At 39.3% G+C, this 18,854-nt stretch overlaps 2 protein-coding genes across 2 annotated transcripts in view; both read left to right on the forward strand.

Moving 5' to 3' along the window:
• The window catches only part of SLC9B2 (solute carrier family 9, subfamily B (NHA2, cation proton antiporter 2), member 2), a 60,673-nt gene extending 57,512 nt beyond the window's left edge, over positions 1-3,161 (forward strand). Inside the window, exon 12 of the mRNA XM_012655377.1 lies at positions 2,065-3,161. Coding sequence (XP_012510831.1) covers positions 2,065-2,286 — 222 coding nt within the window. The 3' untranslated portion in view covers positions 2,287-3,161. The remainder of the gene's footprint in view (positions 1-2,064) is intronic.
• Positions 3,162-7,795: 4,634 nt separating this feature from the next.
• LOC105819183 (sodium/hydrogen exchanger 9B1-like) overlaps positions 7,796-18,854 on the forward strand; it is a 94,618-nt gene continuing 83,559 nt past the window's right edge. Inside the window, exon 1 of the mRNA XM_012655371.1 lies at positions 7,796-7,851. The gene's annotated coding sequence lies outside the window, so the exon portion shown is untranslated. The remainder of the gene's footprint in view (positions 7,852-18,854) is intronic.

Genomic DNA, 18,854 nt, shown 5'->3' on the forward strand with positions numbered 1-18,854 from the left:
AAAAAAAAAAAAAAAAAAAAAAAAGAAAGCACTTCTAGATAGGTACTTGAAATTGTTGACCATACATGTTGTAGAATACCTGTGATTGCTAATTAGATTAGAATTGTATAGATTATGATTTGTTGCAAATGTAACGTAGCCCTGATTATATTGTATATTTTCAGGCTAACTGCATCAAACAAGATTTAACCGTTCTTGTCCCTGATTATTTCGCAATTATTTAAATATATAAATTTCTATTTTCATGGAATTAAAATCTGGTGTTCTTAATTTAGGAGGCTTTAGGGATGTGTATGCTCTGTATTTATATTCCAGATTTTGGGTGGCTGTGGGCTTGGGCAATATTCCAGAGAAGTGTGTTTTGGTTTTTTTTTCACATCACACTTTCAGAGATGTCTGAGGCGTAAGGGCTGAGGGTACTGTGAATGATTTCTCCACCTTCCACACTTCTGGTGACTTTAGTAGGTAAATATCAAAATAATGATTCTAATGGCTTAGCTATGAAAGGTTTGTTTCTAAATGTTAAAATTTGAAAGATCACACTTTCCTACCATCAAAGCAAATTTTAGAATAAATTATCTAGGACGTGTTGGATAATGTATACTAGTGGAAGCAAATATTGTATAGAATTTTCTTTTTTCTTCTTTTGGCACTCACAAGAAAGAAGACTTCCTCAGATTTTTTTCTCTGTTAGTGTTTTTCAATCCCTGTGGTCCATGAATATATTTCTATAAGAAATATATTTTAAATCACAACTCAGCATACATATAAACCCTAAAACCTACATGCACATATATGTACACGCACAACAGAGAACTGAAAGAGAAACATACATTATAATGTAAAATGTTCAGTTCTTGCCCTGAATTCATAAAATAGAATTAGTTAAGACACAGGGTAACCTGCAGTAACCAAGAGCCTCCAAATGTAGGGACTAGATGAGACAGATTTTTGTTTCTTTCTCATCAACAGTCAAGCATGGGCGTTTCAGCCCTGGCAAGGTGACCCCCGTCCTCGGTGCGCGCCCCCCATCTGTTGGTTCAGCTTTATCCGTTTCCCACCTAGCGGGAGGAGGGGAATGATGAGGTATTTGTGTCCACTTCTTTTCAGGGAACAATCTACAAGTAGCATCTATCGTTTCCACTCACCTCTTGGTGGCCAGAACTTAGATACATAGCTACGGCTAGTTGCAAAAGAGGCTTAAAAGACAAAAAAAAAAAAAAATCTCTTTGAACAGCAGTGTGACCATATGAACCCCATTCTGTTCTGATGGGGACAGGAGGCGTTCAGGTATTCGTCGGCCACTAGCAGTACTGTTTTCTCTTCTGTTTCATTGTCTTAGAGGCTAACATTGCTGCGCTCTGTGGAATAAGGGGATAGCCAGATTAATTAATACATTTTCCCCCTCTACACTGATAATATTGTATTTTGCCTCTAAAAGAAAGTGAGAATTTGTATACTTTCCAATAGGTAAATTTTAAATAAAACTTTTCACCAACTGCGGAGGCAGAGGTAACCAAATACCTAATAAAATTTACTTCAAGCGTTCAAGGTGCTCACCGCTTTCATGTTTCACGGTGTTTGATAATTAGTTTAGCCTCTAAGCAATACGTATTAATTTAAAACTTCACCATCTTCAGTAAGTATCACTGCATTTTTTATCTTGTCATTTCTTAATTCCAAACTCCTAAAGAGAAAAGAATGAGATGTCTAATAACCGTCATCTGTTCTCAGGAAAAACTTATAACTTCATGTTATGTTTAATTAATATTGTGGGTCTGGATTTGCCTTGTGTTTTGAAAGGTGTTTGCCTGATATTTATATAACTCTTACCTTGTGCAATAGGTACATATGAGTCATCAGGCTGTCCCCATGCAAGGGCAGGGAGAATTTTTAGATAGTCAAAACCAACTGTAGTACACTTTGAAAGAAGATTCATATAACTTTCTTAGTTGACCAAAAGAATAGGCAATTTGTCTTTGCAAATGATAAAAAAAAAAAATCACTTTTTAAATAAGTATTTGTTTTTATCATGTTTCAAACTTTACCCCTAAACTTTCATAGGCAGCAATAGGATCTGTGGCTTTGGACACAGCAAGATCTCATGGAGAGAAACAGTTAGAAGAATATGGAATGGACGTGTTGACAGTGGCGTTTTTGGGCATCCTCATCACAGCCCCGATTGGAAGTCTACTTATTGGTTTACTGGGCCCCAGGCTTCTCCAGAAAGTTGAACATCAAAATAAAGATGAAGAAGTTCAAGGAGAGACTTCTGTACAAGTTTAGAGATGAAAGGAGAGAATGCTGAACATAATGATTAGAAAGCTGCTACTTTTATCAAGATGGACGTTGAAGTATGCAATGTTTAAGGTTAAAATGTGATAGCAACAAAAGGGTGACTATGTCTTTAAACAGCATTTTTAGCCCTTGCACTTTCCATGTGAGTGGTAATGTTTAACATCTCCAACCCCAATTTCTCTACCTTTTTTTCCCCAAATATCCCTTCATCACATACCTTAATTTATATAAGGACGTATCTACTTTAATGTACGACCACAGTTTAAAGTTAGCATGGGAAAGACCAGCTTCATTATCTTCAGCTAGGCAATAGCTTGCTTGAATGTGCTTTGAACTGTCACAGTTTCATGATTTGCAGTCACCTAGGCTCTCATTCCTTGAATTGCTTTTGGTCTTGATTTTACACACCACAGTGCAGTCCTTCATCAATTTCTACCCTCACTTTCCCTGTCAGGGTGCCTCTTCTCCCTTTCTACCTCTTATTACCTTTCTGTGAATTATTATAACTGATGGGGCCCTCCAGAATTTTAAAGTATATGGAGTATCTTCATTGGTTCGCCCTCTTGCCTCATCTAGATGTCGAAAGACTTTATCCTGTCTCCTAGCTGACAACCGAGAGTCCTCCATTTCATTGGCCCATCTGCGTCTGCTTTCCTGTACGGAGTGACCTGATCCAGTCCTTTCTGATTTATTTCTTGTGACCCACATCTTCCGGCTCTTCCCATTCTCTAGGTGAGAGAGAGCTAATATTCAAATCTATGCCAGCCTCATGAATATTATATTAGGGCAATATAATCTGCTATAATAAAGAAATAAAATATATAGTGCTTAAAAGAAAATAGAATTTTATTTCCCTCTAATGAGACTGCCTGGTTAGTTGATGCTGACAGGATTATTTTGCTCATGAGGTCTGCTCAGAAACCCATGTCTTTCTATCATGAAGCTCTGCTGTGCCCTAGCTTAGGACATTGGTTAAAGATGGATCTTGGCTGAGCACGGTGGCTCACACCTGAAATCCTAGCACTCTGGGAGGCCGAGGCAGGAGGATCATTTGAAGTCAGGAGTTTGAGACCAGCCTGAGCAAGAGTGAGACTCCGTCTCTACTAAAAATAGAAAAAATTAGCTGGTAACTAAAAATAAAAACTTATGAAATAAATACTTATGAACTTACACAAAATACAGTTAGTATAACTAAATCAGAATGCTATTAGAAATATTCAGTGTCCCAAAGAAGAATTAGAAATGGAAATCCACAAAGCATAGAAACGATCAAAGGGCACATGAAGCCACTGCCAAAAGCCAATTCCATTTTGGAGGGCATGCGGCAAGTTCTTTCCTCCCTCTCAGTAGGCAGCTACCTTCTAAACCTCTGTGACTGTCCAGTACCGGCCTTTTGACTTCCTCCATTGGATATCTGAAATTTGTGCCTATTACTGGAAACTCTTTGTAGGAATTTGTTCATTGCTAGACTGTTGCTGTTGTAGAGAGTGGAGATGGTGAGGTCAGAGTGGAAAGGCTGACCACCCAGTAGGGTTCACCATGGGAAGCCTCAGGTTTGTCACCAGATTGAAAGCCGTAACTCCTGACTTACCTGGGTTACTTAGCCAGTGACTAGGGTCTGGTTCTATGACATTGAGCCAACTTTTGTTTTTTTAATTGAGACAGGGTCTTGGTCTGTCGCCCAGGCTAGAGTGCAGTGATGTGATCATAGCTCACTATCATCTCAAAGTCCTGGGCTCAAGAAATCCCTGTCTCAGCCTCCTAAGTAGTTGGGACCACAGATATGCACCACCACACCCAGCTAATTTTAACTTAGAATTAACTTGATGAGTACTGACCAACCAAACCTACCCCACTCCAACCACAGATAGAAACAATTACTCTAACCTTTGGGTCCCCTATGCATACTTCTCTCAGAGCACATATAACACTTTTTTCAGTATGTTTACATGTTTGTCTCCTATTAAATCATCTCCTTAGGTGTAGGAGCCTTGTCTTGGTCATCTTTGAATCCTCAGCATTTTGCACAGGGCATGGAACACAGTGGGCATTTAATAAATGTTTACTGACTGAATCAGAGAGGAGATCTTCCAGTATCAGAAAACTACCTGCTTAGTCTGTCTTAGCGTGGGCTGCTATAACAAAATACCATAGACTAGGTGGTAGCTTAAACAACAGAAACTTATTTCTGCTGGAAGCTGGAAGTTCAAGATCAGAATGAATGCCAGCATGGTCGGGCTCCAGGGAGATCTCTCTTCCTGGCTTGCCAATGGCCACCTTCTCATGGTGTCATCATATGATGGAGAGAGAGCAAGCAAGCTCTCTCATGTCTTTTCTTATAAGGGCACTCTAATTACACACGAAGCCCCACCTCATGACCTCATCTAAACCTAACTGCCTTCTCAAATCCTCATAGCCAAATACCATCACATTGCAGATTAGAGCTTCAACATATGAATTTTTTAGAAGGACATAATTCAGTCCATGACAGAAGTGTCATATTTTCTATGGACTGTGCTGAACAAAACTCTAAATTCTTGTTCTTCAAAGTTCTTTTTTTCTAGGGTCTGTGCTACCCATCTCTCTTCTAAGAAGTATTTTTTCCAGATAGACTGATTAGGTTTAAGCTCTTTAAGTTATTGTCACATTCCAATATTTTTCTCTCTGGTATTAACTCCAAATAACTTTGATTGAACTTGATGTCCTCAAAATTTCCTCAGCCATAAATTTTCAAATGATCTTATCCATTGCATTCTTTAAAAATAGCACCGATTATTTTTCCTGATTAAAAAATAATACAGTTTAATTGTAGAAAATTTAGAACACAGAAAAGTACAAAGAAGAAAACTGAAACTAATATAAACACCCATATTATTTTGATTCTTTTAAATTTTGCTTCTGTAGTTCCGGGAGTTGTCTTATTTTCAGAAACATATATTATCTACTGAATTAGTTGGGTGCAAGGCAACATAAATACGTCATATTTGACTTTTGTGAAGATATATAGAATGAAGAATTTTTGGTGTATATAATGAATGTTAAGCCTTCAAAAAATCATTTATTCATCTGTTAATATTCAAATATTCATTTTGCAATTAATAAAGCAGACAAATCTTTGACTTCATGGAGCTTGTTTTAAAATCCATTCAATTCCCTCACTCAAAATACACTTATAATATGCCTACTCTGTGCCAGGCATTGAGCTAGGTACTGTGGAATACAGTGATGAACAAGATATTCAAGGGCTTGGTTTTCAATGTAAGTTGAATTCTAGTGGATATTGACACTGTGGGAAATAAAAATATGGACAAGACATGATACTTTCCTTTCAGATCCTTAGAAGGAGTAAGATATGTACAGATAGGTACAATCCAAATGAATAATTTAAAAGTGTTCTCAGTGGGGAAGTTGCGGAAAACTTCTTAGAGGAGGTGATACTTCAACTGGACCTCCAAGAGTAGAGAGGATTCGAATGGGTGGGGTAATATTAGGGAGTAAGGTGAAGGTGGGAACTAAGTAGAAGGCTGGCATATTAGCAAAGTTTTGAAAACAGTAAACCCTGAAGCACAGAAAGTGGTTGGTACTTCAGATTGACAAAGAGAATTAATGAGAGAGAAGACTAGAACAGAAAGTGGGCACTGAAATCATACTAAATAGATCATTCATTGGCCAAATTTTTATTTTTATTGAAGTGGTTTTAGAAGTACAAAACCATTTATGTAGAAAATATTTTTAAAACTTTTTATCATATCAAATTTATTGAAAAAATGTTGTCATGAGTGAGGTTCTCCTTTTTCCTCAAAAGTTTTTTGCTTTCTGTGGCATTGTTGCAAATAGAATAAATTTAATTATTTTAATTATTTTTATTTTTTAATTATTTTTAAATTATTATTAATTTTTACAAGAAAAGGTATCAGTTGTTTACATGTTTTTTAAATAAAATATTGTTAAATTTTCATTATATTGTCTAAATAAATGAAGGACATTATTTTTTAAATGTTTCAGAGTATTATATTTTTATATGAATCATTTATGTAGTTCTCTGTAATAGATGGGAATTGGTTCATGCCATTTCGGGAACAAGTAATACCACATTTTATAGTTGACTGACTCAAATTAAATCTAGCCTGAGCCCTCGAACCTGGTGAGAATTCCGAAAGTCCATTGGTTACTGAGCCCCCTAGCCCCCCATCTTCCTTAGATGGACCCTAAAGCACTTAACTCTGCAGTTCATTGCTTCTGGAGCATAGTGGTGCCCTGGAAGCCAACAGACTCCTAGCAAAGGTCCTCCTTCCCAGTTCTACCATTCTGCCCTCCCCCCAGTATCCTTGGGGATCTACCTACTTTTCCCTTCCATGCTATGAGTGCAAAGCATTTCCTTAACCCTATGATCACAAAGACTAAGTCTAGTTTTCTAAAACGAGGAAGAAAATAACTTCTGATTCTTGCTGAGAGATGTCTACACCACGCTGAAGGTGGGAGGGTGTTACAATAAAAAGATAATTTCTTACTCGGTCACCCAAGAACAAGTTGTAATTGGAATTAGATCTTTAATGATGAATAATAAAAGCAGGAAGTTATTTCCCAGTATAGGAAATAACTTTAGAAAAAACACTGAGGCAAAAAGGAATACAGTGTTCAGGAGTAAACGTTTCGAGTGTCAGGAGAGGGCGGTTTGTCTTTCTAAAAAGTTTGGACTTCCTCCAATGAGTTGTTTTCGGTCTATTTTAGGAAGCTTGGAGATTCCATTTAAGGAACCTAATAGAACGCCCTTCGGGACTGAAAAGCCAAAGCTCTGGACCCACCTTCAACCAAAGCAGCTAGGCAGTCATTTATTTCACATAAAAGTTTCCACATAAGATTTCATATGAAAAAAAAGAATGCGCAAAGGTTTTATACTGATAACAGCACACCGACCGTTTACTTCGTACCAGCCCTGTTTCAGACACTTGCCACGTCTCACTGATTCTCACACCACCGCCACCTCCATCCCCACGTACTTTACAGAGGAGAAGACGAGCTGAGGGAGGTTATGTATTTGCCTAGGGCCATAACTGGAAAGTGGCAGCGCTAAACTTTAAGCCTGACTCCAGAGACTGTGCTCTTTCACCACTGCACTGTATTTAAGCTGACTTTAGGGGACACATGATTTGAGTTTTGACAAGTTACTTCTGGCACATGCAGTCCCTGGCGCTGCTTCTTGGCTAAAATGCCCAGTGATGTCAACCCTGTCCCTGGAATTTTACAACGCGATAGGTCAGTATTCAGAAGAGAGGTCGAAAGGAAAGGGCTGAATAGACCGAAAGAAAACACACCGGCTGTAGCCCGAGCCTCAGAGCCCCAGCCCGGGCGGGCGCCGGCGGCCGTGACGTCACTTAAGCACGGGGCCTCCGTGGCCCCGCCCCCCGCGCGGCCCCGCCCCCGCGCGGAGGTCTGGCCCGGCGCCTGCGCCTCCGCCGCCTCCGCCACGCCCCCTGCGGCGCGCGGCCGGCGCGACGGTTGCTGGGTGCCTGGGCTGCTCCCGGGCGGCGAGGGTTGCGAAAGGAGTTGTAGGTACGGCCCGTTTTTCTTGACTCACCCTTCCTAGGCCCTTGGGAAGTCCCTCGTCTCCTGCAGTCATTTCCCTTTCGTCCCCAGCGGCGCCTTTCCTCCCCTCAGTTCGAGGGAGATACGTCGGCGCCCTCCCCAGACGCTGGGGAGACATTTCTCTCCTCTTCCTGACTCGTTTCTTCGCTCCCTCATCCCACATCTCTTTTCTTTCTTCCCTCCCTTCCTCCTCTGTTTCTTTCCCTTCTCTTACGGACACTCGCAGGTAACAGAGGTCGGTCAAGATTGGCTGCGCAGTTAATTTTATTAAGCGCAGGCTGTCACACAAACGTGATCTGTGCGGAACACGCGAAGATGTGTTCCGGATGCTGATCCTGAGAAGGCTCTTCCTCCCCCACGCCCCTCTCCCGTCTGCTCCTGTCGACTTCATCCCCGTGGAGAAACGTTTCAGACCACTGCTTTTGCAGGATTAAGAACAGTTGTTGCATGCATGGCGCCGTCAGGCACGCAGCGTTCGGGGGTCCTAAAAGAGGACCACGCCGATCCCTGACCGCCCCCTGCCGGTGTCTGGAAGATCAGATTGGGCGGCGGGAAGGGGAGATTGACCCAGTTAAACCGAGGGGGCCACACCCTACTCTGATTTTCCACTGAGGTAAATAGAATTGTTATTTGTGCAACATTAGTGCGAAAAATTAACATATTATTATCACACATGGAGAATTCATGCTCGAAACATTTGTCACTATGTGCCTATGTAAAGGGCATTCATATTAATTGCCTTCTGTGAGTACCAGAATTTATACTGCTGTTTTTCAATGGGCTCGTATCGTAAGCTCCTGCCCATTACCAGACGAAAGGAAAGAGGCAAGTGCACTAATAGTAATATATAAAGTACCATTTTTATAGCACTTCTCATTTTGTACATTATGTTCATACTCATCCTGTTTATATACTTGTGTGGGATAGTTGGTTAACAAAACTCATTTTGGGGAGGGGGAACGAAACACTGAGATTGAGCAGTACCTGGAACATAGTATAATATAGTCAGTAAATATTTGTTGAGGGAATGAATGCGTGAGCTTCCGAAGGAGCCATGTCTTTTGTGCCGTTGTATTTCCTGGACCCAGAGCTAGGTCTAGCGATAGAAAGCCCATAAATGTGAGTTAAATAGAGAAGTTGAGGGACTTGCTTAGGGAGAGGCATTCATCAAATATTTTTAGAGAATCTCCTACTTTGCCAGGCATTGTTTTAGGCATTATGAATACAATGGTAAGAAAGACTAGCAAGAACCCTGTTCTCATAAAATTTAAATTCTAGTGAGAGAAGATGGAAAATAAGCAGGTAAATGATATATGAACAAGGAATTTTGGATAATGGTAAGTGCAGTGAAGAAGTAAAATGGTGTGAAGTGCGAGAGACTGGGAGAGGGGTTACTTTAGATTGGTTAGGGAAGGCCTCTCTAAAAAGCTAGCAACTGTGCTGAGACCTGAGTGAAATAAAAAAGCCAACCATGGAAATCTTTGGGATCAGAGCATTACAGATAAAGACAACTCCAGTTGCAAAAGCCCTAAGGTAGGAAAGAAAGGCTCCTGTAGCTGGAATGTAGAGAAAGTGTAAGATGAGCCTGGAGATAATAGGTAGGGGCCAAACCATACAGGGCTTCAAATAGGCCATGGAAATCTGCCTATGAAATACATTTGGAGTTTATTTAAAGTCTGATAAGAATCCAGTAGTGAGTTCTGGGAAGGGAGTAATATATTTGATTTACATTGTAAAAAGGTTTGTTCTGCCTGTTATGTGGTGAATGAATCACAGGTGATGGAGAACAAGATTAGTAGACTTCGACAATTGCAGAAATCCAAGAAGGAATGACAGATGTTTGAGATAAAGTGGCAGATAAGTGAATGTATGTGAGATACATTTTGGAGGCAGAGCCTACAGATTTTGTGATGTTTTGAATATAGGGGTGAGGAAAAAGGGGAAGTCACACCTAACTCCCAGGCTTTTGTCTTGAGCTTGAGTGGATGGTTGTGCCACTTACTAAATAGAAAAGACTAGGGAAGAAAAATGAGGGGAAGGGAGTTTTATTTTTCTTATCTTAATTTTTACATGCTTATTAGAAATCTAAGGTAAGTTGAATCTTAAGCTCTGTACAGAGGGAAGGGACCAGAGATACAAAGTTAGTAGTCACCAACATGTGGAAAAAACTACCTAGGACAAGTGTGCTGAACATTCCAATGATTAGTGGTAAAGCAGAGGAAAAGAAGCAAGCAAAGGAGATGGAGGAATAGCCAGTGAAGCCGGAAGAAAATCCAAAGAGTGTGGTGATATAAAAGCCAAAACCACAAAACCTGGCCAGTGGTCTTGAATCATGCTTAGAGATCAAGTAAAATAAAGAGATCTGTGCACTGGATTTTGGCAACGTGTAGTATTGTGCCTTGACAAATAACAATGAAGAGAAAATGTGGTGTGAAAAATGGACATAGTACTATAGACATCTCAAGATATTTTACTATGAAGGAGAGCTGAAAAATGGAGGAAATAGATGGAGGAATATGTAGAGTCAATGAAGGGTTCTTAAAGATGAGGATACTTAAGCATATTTTTAAACTAATGGGAATGATCCAGTGGAGGTCTAGGGGGAAATGATGGCATAAGAGAGAGTATGTGTATTTTAGGAGTGAAGCCTTTGAGAAAACAAGAGGGGATGGCATCTAGGGAATATGTAGAGGTGTAGGCCTTGGGTAGGAACAGGAACATAACATTTCTAGTAATAAGAAGAAAGTCAGTGAGTATGGGTAGAGATGCAAATAGATGGGTAGAATCAAGTGGTCAGAAGGTAAAAGAATTTCTCCCTGATACTGATTCTCTTTTTCTCAATGAATTATAAGGTATGAGGCAAGCTGAATAAGGGATTAGGAGGAATGTTTGGGTAGGAGGTTTAAGGGGAGAAGAGAAGGTATAAAATAGTCACGTTGGAGGGTGGAAAGCAATCAGACTAGAGAAGCATAGTAACACAACTGGGCAAAGTCGAGTGGCCATTTGAGACTTGTGGCCTTTTGAGTGTGTGGCTGAGATAAGATGAAAGAAAAAGATGATAGAAGCCAAGAATATCAAGGAACTGAAAGACCAGAGTGTTGGTGGGTAGACCACCTGGGTATGAATGGTTAAGTTAGTAGCTAAACTAGTCTTTGAACCCAGTTATCCTGACTTTCCAGCTCACTGGGTTCCCATTTTACTGAAAAATGGTTGCAAGCATTACTCTTTTGTGCCATCTACCCTTCCAATCAACATAAAAAAAAAAAAAAGTTGTGGCCTGATTCAAATTCTAGACTTTCATAGGCTGGTACTTCTGCCTTGTCCTTTTCATACGTTAATATGTACTTATTGTATCTTTGGCTTGTTTTTCTTTGTGTTTTTTAACCATCATCAATGTGTGTTTATTAAAGTATACAAGTCTATCTCTTAGATGGTAAAGGGAAGATGAAGGATGAAATTTGGAAATGCTGTAGCTTTATAGAGCCAAGATGACCAGTAATAGGGAAACTTGATCTGTGTTGACTCTAATAACAATGATATTTAATAATAACAGACAGTATTTTGGATAGCCCTTTATGTTTTATGCTATACTTTTATTTTCTCATCTCATTTCATTTTTGTAACTGCCTTTTTCAGATGAGGAAATTGAGGCCCAGAGAGATTAAGGGTCTTGACCAAGGACACATACCTAGTAAGTGGCAGAATTATTAATCACAGTATTCTAAGTCCCATATTTTCCACTGTAGTAGTTTGCCTCTTTGCTTTTTACACTCCAAAGTGAATGTCAAAGAAAAACTCTGCTAGATTAAAAGTAGTGGCTGATTGGTGTCCTATTACAATGCCAAAAATATTTTGTATGTGTTTAAAATCCAACAATTAATGAGATTAAATATTTTTCTACCTTCTACTATGTTAAATAATTTCAAAGAACCAAGAAATGATTATGAAATTGGCTCTGGTTTAATTTAGTAGGGAAATAGATGGTAACACAAGTCACTAAACAGCATTTCTTAGACCTCTTTTACATCCTAGCTGTGCTTCTACAATATCCTGTATTGACTAAATTCTATATACAGAGGAGAACACAGTATCCCTTACATAGTGGGCTCTCAATGAATATTAGTTAAACAAGCAATCACAATGGGGTGAATGCTATGATAAGGGGTGGATTCCATATTAAGGATACAAATTGAAGGGAGTTTCAGAAAAAGCTTTGGGAAGAAATGACTTCTAAACTGATAAGAGTTATCTGGTGAAAAGCAGGGATATTAGTGATGGAAGACAGCATATGAAATGTATACAATTTTGGAGCTGTGAGGCATGGCAAGTTTGAAGAACTAGAATGTAGTATGTCTAAAGTTTAGAGTGTCAAGTGAAGAATGAGAAGGTAGTAGGCATGGTCAAGATTAGGGCTCTGAAAGATGAGCTTAAGGAGTTTTGATGTTTTTCTTCTATGAGAACTTTGAAGAATATTAAGCGGGGAGTTGCCATAAACAAGCTTACATTTAAGAGGATTATTCTGTAATGTGGAAATTACATTGAGGAGGAACAAGAGTGGAGATGGGGAGGACAGTTAAGAAGGCCATTTCTGTATTTAGGGGAAAAATGCTTATGACCTGGACTGGAGGAGTGGCAATTTATCTGGAAAGAAGTGGACAAAATTTTTAAACACTTAGTAGCTTGTATTAACATGATTTAGTAATTCACTGGATATTGGCAGGAAAGGAAAAGAGGAGAGAAAGAATGACTTCTCAGTTCCTAATTTGAGTAACTAGGTAGGCTTCATTCTCTGAGATGGGAAATTCTTTTGAGAAGGAATAGATTTGATGGGGAAAGATTTTGAGTTCAGTTGTGCATATACTGAATTTAAGATGCTTGTAAGACAAGTAGATATAATCAATAAGTAGTTAGATACACTTTACAGAATCTCAAAAGAGCTTCTCTGGGCCAAACTCATCGGCATATTAGTCATAATTGGAGCCACAATAGTAGAATAGATTTCTTAAGAAATATGTATAGAGTGAGAAGAGAATAGGACATAGGGAAGAATTCTGAGGAACCCCAACATTTAAGGGGTATGTAGAGGAGAGAAACCAGTAAATAAGACCAAGAAAGAACACCAGAGAGGTATAGGGATGATAGAGCAAGTAATAAAATGATGTGAGAATTCAAAAAGGGAAGACTACATTGAGTTTTGTGGCGAACATTGCAGGTAGCTTTATTTGGAATGACTCTTAAGCAATGAATATCATTTACAAAGAAGAGATGCAGTGGTAAGATATTCCAACCAAATAAAAGCATGGGAGAACAATTAACAGTTTAATTTGACTGAAATGTAAGGTTAAGAGAAAGAACCAGAGAAAAAGCTGACAAGGTAGTTTGATGCTGTGTGTGGCAAACCTTGGATTCTGGGTAAGTTGTTGGTAACTTTGTTCTATAGTTGAGAAGAACCATTGTGTTTGATGCTAAGGGAAAAATAAGAATATAAAATATGCTCTGAATACCTTGCCGTACCTTATGCTGTGGTTTGACTTTTTATTTACTCTCTAAAATTCATGTTGAAATTTAATCTCCAATGCCACAGTATTAAGAGGCGGGGCCTTTAGGAGGTGCTTAGGCCATGAGGGCTCTGTCCTCATTAATGGATTATAAAATCCCTCACAAGAGAGCTGGAGAGAACCAGCTAGGTGCTTTTTGCCTTTCCATCCCTTCTACCATGTGAGGACGCAGCGATCCTGTCCTCCAGAGGATGCAGCGTACAAGGCACCATTTTGGAAGCAGAGACCTCACCAGACACTGAACCTGCCATGACCTTAATCTTGGATTTCCCAGCCTCCAGAACTGTGAGAAAATCAATTTCTGTTATTTGTTAATTACCCAGTCTCAGGTATTTTGTTATAGCAACAAGAATAGACTAAGACAGAAATTGGTACTGAGAAGTAGGCTGTTGCTCTAACAAATACCTTGTGTTGTAAAACCAGCTTTAGAACTGGTAATGGGTAGAGCTGGAACAGTTCTGAAGTGCACGCTAGAAAAAAACCTAGATTGCCATGAACAGAGTATTATGGGCAATTTTGATGAGAATTTAGAAGAAGAGGTGAACTACAGAGAGCCTCAGTCTTCTTAGAGATTGTCTAAGTGACTGTGATTAGAATGCTGGTAGAAATGTGCACAGTAAAGGCAATTCTGGTGAGGTCTTAGATGAAAATGGAGAATGTCATATTGGAAACTGGATAAAAGGCCATCCTTGTTATAAAGTGGCAAAGAACTTGGCTGAATTTCATCTGAGTCTTAATGTGTTGTGGAAGGCAGGAATTGCGAGCAATGGACTAGGATATGTAGCAGAAGAAATATCTAAGCAAAGTGTGGAGGGTGCTGTGTGGCTTCTTTTCACTGCTCTTAGTAAAATGCAAAAACAGAAATGAATTCAAGATGGAATTTATAATCAAAAGGGAAGCAGAACTTAAAGAGTTTGTCAATTTCCAGCCTGGCCAGGTTGTAAAGACTAAAGAGGTATATTCAGGAGAGAATACCAAGAATGTGGCCAAGTGAATGTTTGATAAGGAGTTAATGTGGGTAGAAGGAAGCCAGATGCTATTCATCATGACAATGGAAGAATGATCCTGAGTGAATTTCGAGGATATTTGAGGCTGCCATTCTTATCACAGGCCCAGAATGCCAGGGTCTTGAGAGCAGAATGGTTTTAAAGGGAGGGGCCAAGGGTGCCCGTGGAACTTCTGGGCTCACTTCCCAAGGCTGCCTCAAGTTTCTGCTCCACACGTTTGCACAGCACTCCTGAGCCACACCAGCTGTGGCTCACGCAGGCCCAGGTATGGCTCCAGAGAACACAAGCAGTAAACACCTGGTGGCATCCATGTGGCGCTAACTCTGTCAGCATGCTGAGTGAGTGAGCTATAGAGGCATGCCTACTTCCACCTAGATTTCAAAGCAGGTAGCAGAGAGCCTCAGGGCCCAGGCAGGGAACTGTCAGAGGTGCAAGGCCTCCACAGAGAGTTGCTACTGGGGCAATGCCTAGCGGAGCGATGGGGGCAGGGCAATCCCCAAGACCCTAGACCAGTAAACCCAACACTGTGCAACACCAGCCTAGCAGAGCTGTAGGCACCCAACTCCAACCCATGAGAACTGTGACATGGGCTGCACCCAGCAAAGCCATGGGCAAGGCTGCCAGGAGACTTGGGGGCCTCTTCCCCATTGTGTCCAGAAGTTGGGACCTGGAGTCAAAGATTATTCTCAGGCCTCAAGATTTAATGGTGTTTATCTTATTGGGTTATGAACTTACTTGGGACCTGTTACCCCTTTCTTCTTTTCTGTTTCTGTCTTTTAGAAAGGGAATGTCTGTCCTCTCTCTGTCCCACTGTTGTATTTCGGAAGCACATTACTTGTTTTATTTCACAGGCTCACAGCCTCACGATGAGTCATACTTCGAATCTCACCCATATCTGATTTAGATGAGACTCTGGACTCTACACTTTTGAGCTGAGGTCAAAACAAGTTAAGACTTTTGGGCTTTTGGGATGGAATGAATATATTTTATATGTCAGAAGGACATGAATTTTGGGGTGGCCAGGGGCAGAATACTATGGTTCGTATGTCTGTGTCCCCTCCCAAATTTCAAGTTGAAACTTAATCCCTAGTGCATAGAATTAAGAGGTGGGGCCTTTAGGCAGAGCCCTCATGAATGGATCACTGTCCTTATAAAAGGGCCAGAGGGAACCAGCTAGGCACTTTTTGCCTTTCCATCCATCATTGAGAAGACAACATTCATCCCCTCCAGAGGACGCAGCATTCAAGGCGCCATTTCAGAAGTAGAGATTAGGCCCTTACCAGACACCAAACCTACCAGCACCTTGATCTTGGACTTCCCAGGCTCCAGAAGTGTGAAAAAAATAAATTTCTGTTATTTTTAAATTACCCAGTGTCAGGTATTTTGTTATAGCAGCACAAATGGGCTAAGATACTGCTATGGCTTGAGTGTTTGTCCCCTCCAAAACTCATGTTGAAATTTAATTGCCATGGTAACAGTATTAGGAGGTGATTAGGCCTTGAGGACCCTGCCCTCATGGGTGGTATGAATACCACTGTAAAAGGACCAGTTCATTCCCCTCTTGCCTCGCTTGCCCTTACATCTTCTGCCATGTGAGGTCACAGCCTTCCTCCCCTCCAGAGAACCTAGCCAGAAGGCCGTCACCAGATGCTGGTGCCTTGATCTTGAACTCCAACCTTCAGGACTGTGAGAAATAAATTTTTGATCATTATAAATTACCCAGTCTGTGATATTCTGTTATAGCAGCACAAAATGACCTAAGACAGATACCTTATCATTTTATTGTGGAAACAAGATCTAGGCACCTGAAAAGAATTTTAAAAAAATCAAGATAATACCTGATTAATGAAAACAAACCCTAAATACTATAGGAATTTTAATAGTGGCAGTTAATTTGAATTGTAATAGTAGTATTTTAGCCCAGCTTTGTGTTGTTCTGATTAAATAATAATGCCAGCTAGTTATTACCTTAAAAAAAAAAACTGATCTAGTTTGAATGCTTTTTATAAAGAGTATTCTCTTTGTGAATGTAGCTCTCAAATTCATTTGTTCAGAAAGACTTATACTGTAGTTATTTTTATCTGTTGATCTTTGATCTAACCTCAAGAAGAGTTCTTTGAAAGGCAGCAATAATTCCAAAAATTCTAAAGCAATACATACTTACAAACACAGATGTCGATGCACATGTTTTACCTAACATTAGTTGAATGAATATGTGTTAAATGCCTATGATGTCAGCAATGCATGGTGTATAAGGGCGTGGACTACATATTGAAACACACGGGAATTCAAATCCCATTTCTGACACCCTCAATGAAGGAAAAAAAGTTGTAGTCTCATTTAGCATAAGTTATACTGAACTCTATATGTATTATGATTTTTGATGGAAATTTATTTTTATCCTAGTATTAATACTACTGCCAAATTTAATTGGCATGTCTTAAATCTATGAAGGGGAGAGGCGAAGAACTATTTTAAAGTATTTAGCTAAGTGAATCATCCACATTAAGAAGAGTAAGAGTTGGCCATAATTTTTGCTGAATGATCTGTGCTGTAGTCACTAGATGTCACCATTATACAACATTGCTCCAAAACAATAAACCCATAGTATTGTACATGAACACAACAGGGAAAGACAAGAAGTTGTTTATATTAAGTGATATACATATATGCATTCATGATATTTATTTAAGAAATCAAGTTCCCAAGAAGCATGTATTGGTATTCTTTTACCCTGTTTCTTAGTGGGTCCATCGGAGAATAGAGTCATAAACAGAAAACTGTCAAAGGCCTTAGATCATCTAAGATTCTTCCTCCCTACCCCATTTTATAGGTTTGGAATTGTGCAACAGAGATGCAGTGACAAGAAATTTATTCAACATTATGTAGCAAATGAAAAGCAGAGAGCTTAGATTGCCCAATTTGTTTTACAATACCATGCTATGTCCATTATTAATATATATAATCAAATAGACATTCTCATAAAACAAGGTGAAAATGAAACCTCTAAATTCATCAAAATTTTTTACTACTTTAAAAGCAAAGCCTAATGATATGATGATATTATAACATTACATTCTTCTAATAGAAATTTTGAATACTATAGCTCTTGCTATAAGTTATACAAACATTTCACTCAATTCCCATAATATCAAGGTATGTATATATGTATGGATGTATTTGTACTCTGCCTCATTCCAAAAAGAATTTTAAGAAGCTGGTTGAAATAAATATAGCATAAGAAATTTTAAAACAGGTGATCATAAATGTAAGATACTGGAATATAAACCAGTATACCTATTTTGTTAATATACAAAAAGCATGCCATGGTTTCCAGTAAACTTACCCAGTAAACTCATATTTGGTTGTCCTCAAATTTGACTGTGCTTTCTCTAGCTGTGAACACAAAATAAGAAAAATAGATATTACTATGCCCATTAAAAGATGATGAGAGATTGTAATTTACCCAAGATCACACAGCTAGCATATTTCTGATTTCAGAGCCCTCGTTCTCTCCATCATGCCAGCTGTCCCAACATACAATGAGAGGCCTCCTGATAGGATGCAGTCACTGTAACCCTTAGACACCTGGACTACCACAGTTACCTCTGAATTATACAGGTAGGCTTTGGCTTATGTCAAATTTTTTCAAACAATTGCACAGAGCTGTTAGATGTTTTTCTGTCAAGAGATTGAGTCCTGAGAAAAAGCAGCTATGGAATGGTAAAATTCATGAGTTTATTTCATCTACATTTTAAATTACAAAATTTATAGTATGTTAAGGAAATAGCCATTTTAAAAATTGCTCAGATACGAGAGAAACAGACGTTCAGGGAAAGAGTGGAGTCCAAAGAAAGATACAGATAAAGGAGACATCTAGAACAAAGAGAGGGGACAGGCACAGTATTAAAAAAGAGGGAGGGGGGCCATGGGAAGAGAACCAAGGCCCATACGTTCTACCCAGCCTGCTTCTGATCCTCACAGTACTCAGGGGTCTGGTTTTTCTTCTGCAGCTTCTTCCACCTAAAGTTGTGCAAAGTTCTCCGCTAGCCAGGGTCCTAGTCTTTGAAAATTCTGACTCTTTAGGTTTTTGTTCTACAGAAGCAGGACCTTTTTCTAGGTTGTCCTGTTGATTCCTCGTCTGCCTTTGCAGAATAATCATTAGGAATCTAACTTGCTTTATAATTTGCTTCCTTTTTCTTAATGTATTTGAAATACCTATTCTCAGTTTTAGAATCTCTTCCTCTTCTATGAAAAATGCTTTTCTTGTTAACCATGTAGAAATGATTTTGTTGTTATTTTAAGAGTTTGGCATTTTTAAATTCTCAGTTCACTCACTATATATTCCACAAGTAATAATTGAGTGCCTACCATGTGCTAGGCGCTGTGTAGATGAAGAGTAAAA

The sequence above is a fragment of the Propithecus coquereli genome, unplaced genomic scaffold (assembly GCF_000956105.1).
Source record: "Propithecus coquereli isolate 6110/MARCELLA unplaced genomic scaffold, Pcoq_1.0 Scaffold475, whole genome shotgun sequence".
NCBI lineage: Eukaryota > Metazoa > Chordata > Mammalia > Primates > Indriidae > Propithecus > Propithecus coquereli.